A 12,157-nucleotide genomic window follows, 5' to 3' on the forward strand; every position below is an offset into this window, starting at 1 on the left:
TATATGGTTAATTATTGAGGGGTTGTATGGGGTTGGTGTTATATACTATTTTGGTATGGAATCGAACACTCTTGAACTTTCATATTATATTATTTATTTTGTTCCATTCTATTTGAATTTATGGTTTATATTTGGGTTTAGGGTTTATATTTCCATGTTTGGGTATAGTGATTACTTGAGAGTGTTTGAATTATAGTCGACTTGTGTTGACATTTGGGGCCAGAATTACCAGCTTCATAAAGCCATATCCATATCAACATACGTTTATGTCTACAAAATTGGCTTTGTCATTTGTAGTTGGCAATTTTAAATTTTCTTATTCCACGGGTCATATAGAATAAAAATTCATCAGCCTGCTAGTTCACATTTTCGGTTGAGTTTATATTCGACGCGCTTTAGGTAGACTATGAATGCATCAGCCTGGAATTTCACACTTTCGGTGACATGGGTTCATATTGGATTAAGGGTCATATTCCTCTGTAGGATTAGTGATTAGTTAATAGGTTATAACACATATTCATTTATGTATTTTATTTCCATGCTATTTAGCCTTTACGTCGTCGCCTATTCTATTTCGTCATATATAATTGCATTGTTAAGAAATTGGTTTCTCCGTTACGTTTCCATAAGTTGTAAAACGTGTACACTTAGTATCCCCTTATTTTCCTTTATAATGTAACTATCATACGTGATAAATAGTTGGCGTCTCACCTTTGTATATGTATGTACGTGATTATATTTGACAGAAAAGCACAACGTCACCTATTTTAACAATTGTAACTGGTAACTTGTAACTTAAAGGGAGATAACCGGCTGAAAAGTGAGCAAAAAAACAGACATTAAATTATGTCAAAATCAGTGTTAGTTACCTTAATTTATCTCTGAAAAATGGCTATTTCAGCAATAAACCCATAATAAATTAGATTATATTAAATGGGTTTTGTTTTTGGTATGAAATTATATTAAATGGGTTGTCCATGCCTAATATATATCTGTCTACATAAACATTTTCTGTGTATTGATGATGTTTCCCAAAATATTTTCAAGTTGAGGTTATTTAGACTGTATAACATTGTTAAATGTTATAGTATGTATGTTTTCAAGCAGAATATTGCGGACAAAAAATGCTTATTAATCATAACAGTGTCGAATTTTATTATCATTTGCAAATTGCAAAAGTAGTGAAACTTAATCATAACTATACTGAGATTATTCTTCTGCACAAGGTTGATCTACTTCACAAAATGTTGAGCCTATCTAGTTTAGAACATTGCAAAAATGCAAACTATAGTTGATTCTTCACTCTCCCAGGACAGTTTTGCTGAAATGTGTCTTTGAAACTGGTACTTCAAAAAAAAAAAACTAGAAACCTTACCTAGCAATAAAGTTTTCTTCTCTTCTTTTGAAATTAGAGGAACCTGCATTTACAGTTCTGCCTTAGATTCCAGGTCTTGTTCTGAATCTTCAGAGATGTCGCTTGAAGGAGAGGGTTAGGATTTTCTGTCGCAGCAGCGACAGGCTCGTTGAGTTCCGTATCTTCACCCAAGATTTTTGCTGTGAATTTCCGTGCCTCGAGAGCAAGATCGGGCCATTCTCAGTTACTATTCTTCTAGCACCCTGTGGAAGAACACAACATTTAACAAATCCTTAATCATTCTAGTCGATATGGAGCATCTAGATTAGTACAAACCATCAGTTACCTGAAGCTTTGAGTCCTTTGTCATGGGATTATTGCAAAAATATCGATTGTTCTGGCCTTGGATTTTGTGGCGTTTCCACACCAGGATTTCACACCACAACCACTCTTGGGGAAGTGAAAATATAGGAACAGTATGCTGAGCGTAATTAGGGAGATCCTGAAACAAGATAAATCCATGCCAATCAACAAGTTTGAACATAGAAGTCAAGAAGATAACCCCAAACCAGCAGTAGAATGTTATTAGATTCAAGACACAAATATACTGACTGCGGCCATTTCGAAACTGTGTTAGGATAAGACAAGGCTTTCAAATAAAGGAAAACGCTGGTGCGACCATCAAAGAAAGGTTATATATAGGTGCCTAACAACTAGACCAGAAAATTTGGATAAACCATATTGAACAATTTGCCTGATATTGAACAAACTGTTTGGATCATAGAATAGAATACTCGTAGATTAGATTATCTAAGGATCCATTAGTAATTTACCACATTACCCTTTGTTGTAATTCTGAGCAATCGCAATTACCTCAAAACGGAAAAGAAAAGTCAGTGAAGCAAAATTAGGAAGAGTCAAGCGCTCAGAATCTCTCATCAGAAGACGATGAAGAAGAGGACGATATACTCATGGGGAGCAGCGATTGTAATCTTCGTCGTTCTGATGATCGTCACTCCCACCATCCCTCAATCTCAGGCCTATCACGATTTCGCCGATCAACGAACCTTCTTTGGTAACTTCTCCTCTTTCTCTCATCATCATCATCTTCTTCTAGGGTTTTATCTTACGATCCATCAATCTCAGGGATCCCGAATGCTCTGAACGTCATCTCCAACTTCCCTTTCCTCATCATCGGCCTCATCGGCCTCGTCCTCTGCTTTTACCCAGACGATTACTTCAGATTCAGGTCAGTCAATCTCTACTTCGTCAATCTTCTTCCTAGTGAACAAAACGGATTTCAAAAATTGAATCTTTCTGTGTATGGAAAACAGTTTGCGAGGTGAGAAGTTGGGATGGACTTGCTTTTTCGTCGGTGTGGCTGCTGTTGCTTTCGGATCTTCTTACTACCATCTCCACCCTGATGATGCTCGCCTCGTCTGGGATCGCCTTCCTGTATGGCTCTTTCCTCTTCTGTGTCTCTCTTTGTCTCTCTCTCTCTCTCTCTCTCTCACTGGTGTATGCTTTGTTTTTGGAGTAGATGACTATTGCCTTCACGTCCATCATGGCTATATTTGTGATCGAGAGGATTGATGAGCACAAGGGCACTTACTCCATCGTCCCTTTGCTTCTCGTTGGCCTTGTTAGCATTCTCTATTGGAGGCAAGTCCTAAACTTTTGAGTGGGTCTCGATAAGAACCGCTTGTAGATGGTAACTTGTGAGGGTGTAATTTGCAGGTTTTTCGATGATCTACGTCCATATGCTTTAGTCCAGTTTGTTCCCTGCATTGTCATTCCACTTATGGCTATTCTCTTGCCTCCAATGTATACACATTCCACCTATTGGCTATGGGCTGCAGGTTAGTGTACTCACTCACTGTTGTTGAGTTGATATCTTCTTCAGATTGAAAGCTGTTCTTATTCTAGCTTCAATTGGGTTTCAGGATTCTATCTCTTAGCCAAGGTGGAAGAAGCTGCAGATAAGCCTATATATAGCTGGACTCATCATATTCTTAGTGGTCATTCTATAAAACATGTGTGCGCTGCCATGGTCCCTGTCTTCCTTACCCTCATGCTCGCTAAAAGAAGCGTTCAAACCGAGAGGTATACATATGAAATGATCAAATCCATTTTCTTGGACTTCATGCTTTAACCCCTTTTTTGCTGAACACAGGATTAGCTTGTATAAGACATGGAAGATATCATGGACGAGGAGTAGAGGGAAAGGAACAGAGGAAGAGAGCTTCGAGTGTACCTACACCAACGTAGCAGTCGAAGAGGCTCGGTAGGTTATGTTGGTGGTTAATGTAAGATCCATCTTTTACTAGTTTTAGCCGAGTATAGGAGGGGGGTGGAGGTTGATAATTCAATTTGAAACTCGTGAGCTTTGTAATCTTATGACAATGCAAACGTTTTATAGTGCTAACAACACTTTGATGTTATTATGATACAAAACTTCAACTAAAATTGGAATACAAGTTTCCCTAATGAAATCATCAACACTTACAGAAGTGTCAAGTAGTGTTATCAGGAGGAAGTGCCGTTAAGTCTCCTAATAACAGAGACGACACCTTGAATCCGCCTAACTTCCCATCTTCATTCCAGTGAACAACTGTTGCTCAGAGCAGTCCCTGACATCGCCTCTCCTCAAGATTCTCACTTCTCAAGAGTCAAGTTTTATGCACTGCTTTGAGAAGGAGAAACGTTGAAAGTAGAAACAATCTTCCCAGTTTTCTATAATTTAATATGAAACACCCAGTGCCTTTGGTGAGAGAGAAAGAAACAGTGATTGAGCTTAGCAACAGAGACAAGAGTCTTCTCAACAGACACGTAATGTTCATTTCCCGTAATGTTTGGTCACGAGAACTCAGTTTCATCCTTGTTTTAGTCCCTCTTCACATGCTTACCCTGTGATGCAACAAACTTAGGTGCCCTGTTCCTATAATCCACATTTGTCACAAAAACAAGTTTCTGTTTTCACCATCTCTCTTCCCCAGTTTAGACCAACCTGGCGACATGGGACCGAGTTTTCCTTTCATCGATCAAGTTCTCCTTATCTCCCAGACCTTAATGAGCTTTCCCCACCTCCTGGTAATATCAGCCTGCCTCCTCGTTGCAGTCTTTGCTTACCATTCCTTCAGACCAAGATGTATATACCTCATTGACTTCTCATGTTACCAACCTCCAGACTTCTTACGATCTCCAATCGCCAATTTCATTGAGCATCTTAACCTATCCGGTATATTTGACAGAGAATGCCTTGATCTCCAGCAGAAGATTCTAGAACGGTCAGGGATCGGAGATGACGCGTGCGTCCCTGTCACAGTCCATGAGATTCCACCACACTCTTCTCTCTCAGCAGCTAGAGAAGAAACTCATGACATCCTCTTCACTGTTGTCCAAGACCTTTTCTCAAAGCACAAGATAGATCCAAAGAGCATTGACATCCTTGTCTCTAACTGCAGCCTGTTTTGTCCTTCTCCATCCATAACCTCCATCATCATAAACAAGTTTGGCATGAGGAGCAACGTAAAGAGCTTCAGCTTGAGTGGAATGGGCTGCAGCGCGGGACTTCTATCGATAAACCTGGTCAAAGACCTTATGAAGATCCATAGTGGCTCTTTGGCGTTAGTGTTGAGCATGGAAGCAGTGAGTCCAAATGGTTACAAAGGGAAGTGCAAGTCAATGCTCATCGCTAACACAATCTTCAGAATGGGTGGAGCAGCGATTCTTCTCTCCAACAGAGAGCGAGACAAGGACAAGGCCAAGTATAAACTCCAGCATCTTATCAGAACTCATCTCGGATCAGACGATGAATCATATGAGAGTGTGATGCAGGAGGTTGATGAGGAAGGACTAGTGGGAGTAGCTTTGTCTAAGCAGCTTGTGAAGGTAGCATCAAAGGCCTTGAAGATCAACGTGGTGGAGCTAGGCCCTAGGGTGTTACCTTACTCGGAGCAGCTCAAGTACATAATCTCATTCATCAAAAGAAAATGGAGAAATCACAAGGAGAAGGAAGTGTACACACCTAACTTCAAGAAAGCTTTTGAGCATTTCTGTATACATGCTGGAGGAAGAGCGATAATAGAGGGCGTGGAGAAGCATCTGAAGCTGGAGAAAGAAGATGGAGAAGCGTCAAGGACAACGTTGTACCGTTATGGGAACACATCTTCGTCTTCTTTGTGGTATGAGATGCAGTACTTGGAAGCTAAAGGTAGAATGAAGAAAGGAGATAGAGTATGGCAGATTGGGCTTGGAAGTGGGTTTAAGGCTAATAGTGCTGTCTGGAAATGCGTTTCTGAGATTGATTCAAGAGACAAGAATGCATGGTCCGATAGAATCCATTTGTATCCGGTCTGTGGAGATGCATCAGGTTAGAACTTAGAACAACTCTCTTGTTTTAGTCAACTTTACACAAATGTCATTTGATTAACGATCATTAACCTCTTATTTTATCATTTGTCACAAGAAAGAAGATGCCAAAACTCGTTGTGCACATTCAAACCTAATAACAACACAACATTAAATGATTCAAAGTCTTTTTGATATTAGCTGATCAGCTCTACACGTTCTTCTTCATTATCTTTCTCCTCTTCAAACTCCTCACCCATCACTCTCTCTCTCGCCTTTTTGGCCTGTTCATATGATTCATTGGATGTTAACATAGACAATCACTTCCACTTACTTCAAAGAATGAAAACAACATATGAAGAAGGACATGACATTCACCTGTTGTTTCCAGTTGGTGAGGCTGACGATAAGACCAAGCAGAACGGCTTGCACAAATGACCCAACTGTAATACCAATCCAGAGTCCTTTTCCTCTCATGTCAAACTTAAAACCTAAAACAATAGCAGTTGGTATTCCAAAGAGATAGTACGCAGCAAGGTTTACATATGCTCCAATATCTTGCCTCCCTGATCCTCTTGCCACACCTGTTTCATCGCCTCACCTATCAGCACATGTTTAGTACTCACTAAATGACTTTTAAGGATCAGAGTCTAACCAGAAAGAACTGCGTGAAGGGCGTCGAATATGACTGATAAAGAAACCAGAGGAGCTATTGATCTTACATAATCCACAACTTCGGCTTCAGAGCTGAATAGGTAGCCAAATACGTTTCTTGCAGCAAAGACGGTTGCACCCACTAGTACTGATTCTACTCCTGTCATGACCATCACTGTGTACACCGCCATTCGAGCTTTTTTCGGGCTTCCAGCTCCTAACTCATTTGCAACTCTTGTACTGCAAGCAACCAAATAAAACAAAAGGAAGTGAGACTTAGGTTTATAGATATCTACATTTTGTAAAAATCGATGGGTATATAAGGAGCAAGAACCTTGCTGCGGCGCCTAGACTCTCTGGTATTTGGTACAAGGTGAAGATTGTTGATAGACTGTTCAACAAGGAAGCAAGCAAGCAAGATTGCATAAATGACATTTCATTCCAAAACATGAGTCTTTTAGAAGACAAGGAACATACTATTCCGGTCTAGTTTCCATACCAGCTCTAGTTTGACTAACAAAATGACTGTTTTATTTCAAAAAAATAAGAAAATATGACAAGAAACTCAAATGACCACCACTCCAGGCTGATTCAACCACCATAAACAACAAACAGATTCAAGTCCATTCAAATGTAATCACACTACTCGTTGCAAATAGGATGTTCATAATCATACCAAATCATGGATGCAGATGGGATACCAAACTGAAAAAACTCTCTCATTCCTTCAAACACACTCATGGAGATCTTCCCACGGCTCTCGCTACAAGTTGAAGAAAACATCATGTACAATCCAAGCACAACCACGTTCAACCAATAAGAAACGCTGATGGCAATAGCTGCACCGATGCTTCCAAGCCCGAACTTGAAAACCAAACTCCAGCAGAGAACAACATGGCAACACACAGCAGAGACTGAGCTTATCATCAACGGCAGAATCAAACTCTGCGCTTGGAAAAACTTAACAAGAGGCTGCATTGTCGCGTAACCAAAGAGAGCTGGTATGAGCCAAGTCGCAAACTTCCCCGCTTCTTGAGAAACCTCAGGATCTTGTCCGATGAAAGAGAGTATCTCAGCCATGAAGCTCCACAGAACAGACAAAGGGATGCAAACAAAGAACAGAGCTAACATCCCTGTGTAAGTATGTTCTCCGAGCTTCTCGAACTGCTTAGCTCCATAGGCTTGACCACATAGAGTCTCCAACGCACTAGCCAAACCAAACTGTGAAAGAAAGATCATCATTTAAAGAAAGACAAAGAACCTTCAAGAATGGAGGATAGGAGAAAGAGAACATACGACGAGGCTGAAGCCAGTGACGCTGCAGAAAGAAACGGCTATGGCTGTGCTTGATAGGTAAAGCTCACCGAGATGACCAACCATCATTATCGATATCACTTGGAGAAAGTACATGGACGAGTTCACGGCAACCATTGGACCTGCGATGTAGCTGAGCCTACCCATCTCCCGGAGTAACACATCTTTCGTGTTGACTTCTTCTTCTTCTCCGTGGACGAGCAAACCCTTCTCCGCAGAATCCATTTCTTGTTTCTCCGGAGATTTCGAGATTAATTTGTTGGAACCTTTTAATAAAATCTTTCTACTTTTATAGTGTAATGTATTTTTTTTGGGAATCTTCGTCTTCAATGCATTGTCAGAAATATAATTTAATAATGTGCATGTTTGTCATGTGAAGTGTGAACCAATCATGTATAGGTAGATTTGTTTGTTACTTTGACTTTCTTAATCATGGAGTACTATTTTAAACTTAACATGTGTTTCATCACCTTTTGTTTTTGTTAAGTTGTGTTTCATCACTTCTTGTTTAACCTTTCTACGTGTTTCATCACTCCTTAATTAAAGAACTTTCGATTTGGTTTCCGTAAAGTCCTTAACCCATAATTATATACGCATATATAATATATACATATAAATATATGTGTATTAAGGATCCAAGAGCAAAGACCCCCAATAATTATGCTTTTATTTTGTATTCTTTAGAGATGTGGAGAGCTGTTTGGTCTCTTAAGTGTGCATCATTTTAAGGGGTTTTTTTTTTTGGGAACTTAAGCGGCGTGCATTGCCGTATACTTCTCCTGAAAACAAGGCGTTGACTTCGGCCGCCTGCAGTCTTCGCAGGTTAGTAGAAAATATGATAAAATAATCACTAATGACAGCTTTTCTGTATTTCTTATCTAATCACGAGGTATGAACATGTAGTATAGTTTAGGGAAGCTATCAATCAGTCCTGTTATCAATACATAAATTTAATGTAGGGGAGTTTATGGTGGCGATGTGGTGCGCAACTTATTATTTTGTTTTACACAACTTATTATTTTGTTTTACAAAAAAAAAAAAATCTGGTTCAATCGAGCATAACTATTTTTCTATATTCTATCAAGTGTATAAATATTTTCCAAATTTTTAAGTGTATACAATTGTCCAAAATTATGTGGATATGCTTCCTAATATCTAGTTTTTTTTGATAACTCTGGTATCTGGGCAGCCACATTCCCAACTATTCCCCCGTAGGGGGTCCAGCGCCCCAACGGAAGGGATGTTAAATCCGCTGTGGCCGGGGCTCGAAGTCGTGATGGCGGGCACCTCAGCCGAGGTTCCTTTACCACCAGACCACGAGGCCCGGTTAAAGGAGACCTCTAGTGTGTGAGACTAGCGTGATAACCGACTACACCACCCAGACGCTGATTCCTAATATCTAGTTAATATTTTGTTATTATTAAATAAAAGCTACATAATTACGTAATATTATAAACATATATATGATAATTAATGATTATGAATAATACATATTTGATAACGATTTTTGTATTTTCTGTTTTTTTTGTTTATTTTTATATTATTGAAAGAAATTAAACAATCACATTAAACATATAATGAAAATATTTCGATTTTTTCTTATATGTTATATTTTAATTTTTTTTAAATGACTATAAATTATTAAAAATAATAAAAGTCTCACATTGAAAATTTTGTGATCAGTGGTTTAAATTTTTTTTGTTCAAGCAAGATACAAATAATAAATCGTATGAATGTGAAATCTCATTAATAAATATTCATATTATATATATATATATATTAATATCGTTTAAATTAAATTATATACTATATAAATATGTTAATTTCAAAATTTGTATTGAAAAATTATTGAGATCTTAATATTTTAATTTTTAAATTTGTATTGAAAGATCTCACATTAAAATTTTTGTGATTAACGGTTTAAATTTTTGTTACAACAAATATACAAATATTAATAAAATCATACAAGTAGAAAGTGTCAATAATAACTATTTATATTAAAATATTTTATATATATATATGTCAACATCACTAAAGTCTAATATGTTATATAATCCTGACAATTCCAAAAATACACTTCTTCAAATCAAAGTGATTTTTAATATTGGAAGCATATATATATATATATATATATATATATATATATATATATTCAGATTAAATAATTTAGTCTTTATTTTTATTCCTAAAAAACTTTTAATGAAATATCATAACAAGATTTCAATCATATGTTTTTGAGTTTGTTCGAAGAATAAGAGACTTTATCATTCGTCTAATATGTGTTTCCCTCTAATACCATATCTAGCTATTATAATTGTAAGAATGAGAGATTTGAACTATTAATTATAACTTTTCTGTTTTATCATTTAATAAATCAAACATTACATAGTTTATACATAATTCACATATACTAGAATGGTAAAGTATTATATATATTTTTTATCGGTATACTCTTAAGTAACTAAACCTCAAAAGCGTAGGTTAATAAAATAAGTAATTTGTTTTGTTGTTTTATAATTAGATGATTTTTAAACCGAACTGATGAATATATATACTAGACATACATTTATATTTCGAGTCTCCTATTATATTCTATAACAACTTGATATATTAGATTTGAACACTAACATGTGAATAGAGTTTGGCGGTGATTTTCTTCCAAAATTTTGATTCTTAGATATGTATATGAAGTGGAATTAATTTTAACATATGTCAATCTTTTTAAATTGATACTTATGTAATTCACATAAGAGATTAAAAAAAAAGAAACAAAACTCATATCAGTGAAACAAAAACAAGAACGGAAACACAATTTTACAGAGTTAGAAAATGAAATAACTTATGGAGAGTCAATAGTAAAAAAAATCGAGAGCAGAAAATCTAATCTTTTTTTGTCATTTTACAATCGATGTTGCCTATCTGGTTTTGGTAATTTGTGTCATCCGCTAAACTTAATTTATTTTGTGTATTTAAAGTCTTAAAATAATTAAAATGAGTTGTAATACGTTAACTTTTTAACAACAAGATGATACATTTAAGAGACTAACATTTGTGTTAGTCATTTTACAATTGATAAAGATTGTAGTGTTGCAAAATAATAAAATCGTTTAATAAACAAACATTAGTATAAAAAATTCACTCCGCGCATGCACACGGATTATCATCTAGTATATATATGACTCTCTAGTCTCTCTATATATAACTCACAACTTAATGTTTTTAAATCTCAACTTATTGTGTAAGTCATCTCGTTATTTTAAGGGTATTTTCTCTTCATTTTTTTTCAATTTCATGTACAAAAATACTCTCGAACTTGGTATTGAATTAACTCGTTACAATACGACAAATTCCAAAGACGATTGTATTTATGGCTGATAAGCTTACACGTGATGCTCAGACTCAGTATTCATGTGTGGTCTATGTTGATTCAGTTCCAACAAATAGACTTTCGGATTTGGATGCTTAGTTGTTTAGTATAGCCATTGTTGTCATAAAAAAAAAATTAGCTCGTAAAGTGAAACCCAACAAGTGACATGTAACGTACACGATAAAATGTTTTCTCTTTTCTAACGCGAAGATGGTGTGATTGAAAAAAATAGAATAATTAGGTGAGATATAGTGAAAAAAATGAAAAGTTGAGAAAATTGTTATGAAAATAAGAGGAATCTGTATTTTTATTAGACAATAAAGAATTATTTATATAGGGAATTACATAAGTACGAAACACTAATATAATATGAGTTAGGAAATACAAAGACTTATGAATATAGGCCTTCGAATATGGGCTTCCACCAGACTTTGGTTTATAACACTCCCCTTTGGAAGACCATCTCCGAAGTGGTTTGTAATACGCTTTGGATGTTGCCTCATTAAAATCTTACCAGGAAAATCCAATGGGATAAAACCATGGTGAAGGAAAAAGAGTACAACATGTATTACTCCCCCTATTGAGTACATCTCTGGATGTTAGTAACGTCTTAGTAATTAAATCCACCAAATCCTCGCTTGAGTGAACTTGGACGGACAAACAACTTGTATCACCAAAATAATTTACTCTTCTTCGGGTAGGTTAGTATCAAATGGACCCAAGTCTTTAGTTTCTTGTAGGTAACAAAAATATGTATAATCCCATTCTAGTGCCTTTGGGTCGATCATGAGATATATCTAGCTAATAGATTACGGCAAATTATTTATCTAGCCTTGTATGGCTCGCCAAATCCGTCAAAACTTTATGGCACTTAGACATGGCATTTCGAGACCAAGGATCTCCTCATTTTCTTCATTAGGGCCGAAATTATCTTTTTTTATTAAACCGAGGGACCTTATAAATATGAGACTTGTCAATTCGTAAGCTTAGTCCATATCAAACTTCTTGAGCACGTTATCTATGTATATCATTTGATGCATAAGGATTTTCTTTTCAAGGTGCTCAATGTATAATCCAATATATAATCTTGTTTTCCCAAAACCTTTCATGTTGAATTC

The 12,157-nt window shown here is 36.4% G+C and overlaps 4 protein-coding genes across 5 annotated transcripts; 2 read left to right on the top strand and 2 right to left on the bottom strand.

The window, feature by feature from the left end:
- Positions 1-1,151: 1,151 nt before the first annotated feature.
- Positions 1,152-4,208, bottom strand: LOC106301118 (UDP-glucose:glycoprotein glucosyltransferase-like). 2 transcript variants are annotated; one of them, XR_001262159.1, is made up of 3 exons: positions 3,861-4,208; positions 1,701-1,856; positions 1,152-1,617 (listed from the first exon to the last, which is right to left on the bottom strand). XR_001262159.1 is itself a non-coding variant. In XM_013737443.1 (3 exons), exons 1-3 carry the CDS (start codon positions 1,973-1,975, stop codon positions 1,465-1,467), a joined length of 318 nt encoding a protein of 105 aa, XP_013592897.1. In that variant the 5' UTR covers positions 1,976-2,146; the 3' UTR covers positions 1,152-1,464. The 2 variants fall into 2 exon arrangements, 1 of the variants encoding a protein (XP_013592897.1); XM_013737443.1 differs by lacking the exon at positions 3,861-4,208 and adding an exon at positions 1,967-2,146.
- LOC106301117 lies at positions 2,230-3,838 on the top strand. Its single transcript, XM_013737442.1, has 7 exons — positions 2,230-2,429; positions 2,501-2,603; positions 2,689-2,809; positions 2,895-3,016; positions 3,092-3,213; positions 3,298-3,457; positions 3,528-3,838. Exons 1-7 carry the CDS (start codon positions 2,303-2,305, stop codon positions 3,640-3,642), a joined length of 870 nt encoding a protein of 289 aa, XP_013592896.1. The 5' UTR covers positions 2,230-2,302; the 3' UTR covers positions 3,643-3,838.
- An 82-nt stretch (positions 4,209-4,290) lies between the features above and the next one.
- LOC106301115 (3-ketoacyl-CoA synthase 7-like) lies at positions 4,291-5,783 on the top strand. The gene has a single exon (XM_013737441.1). It carries the CDS (start codon positions 4,370-4,372, stop codon positions 5,729-5,731), a length of 1,362 nt encoding a protein of 453 aa, XP_013592895.1. The 5' UTR covers positions 4,291-4,369; the 3' UTR covers positions 5,732-5,783.
- Positions 5,732-7,950, bottom strand: LOC106301119 (MATE efflux family protein 5-like). Its single transcript, XM_013737444.1, has 7 exons — positions 7,655-7,950; positions 7,035-7,579; positions 6,885-6,944; positions 6,693-6,812; positions 6,360-6,598; positions 6,083-6,288; positions 5,732-5,988 (listed from the first exon to the last, which is right to left on the bottom strand). The coding sequence occupies exons 1-7, from the start codon at positions 7,895-7,897 to the stop codon at positions 5,902-5,904; spliced, it is 1,500 nt and encodes a 499-aa protein (XP_013592898.1). The 5' UTR covers positions 7,898-7,950; the 3' UTR covers positions 5,732-5,901.
- Positions 7,951-12,157: the final 4,207 nt, after the last annotated feature.

This window comes from Brassica oleracea, chromosome C6 (assembly GCF_000695525.1).
Source record: "Brassica oleracea var. oleracea cultivar TO1000 chromosome C6, BOL, whole genome shotgun sequence".
Classification (NCBI taxonomy): Eukaryota; Viridiplantae; Streptophyta; class Magnoliopsida; order Brassicales; family Brassicaceae; genus Brassica; species Brassica oleracea.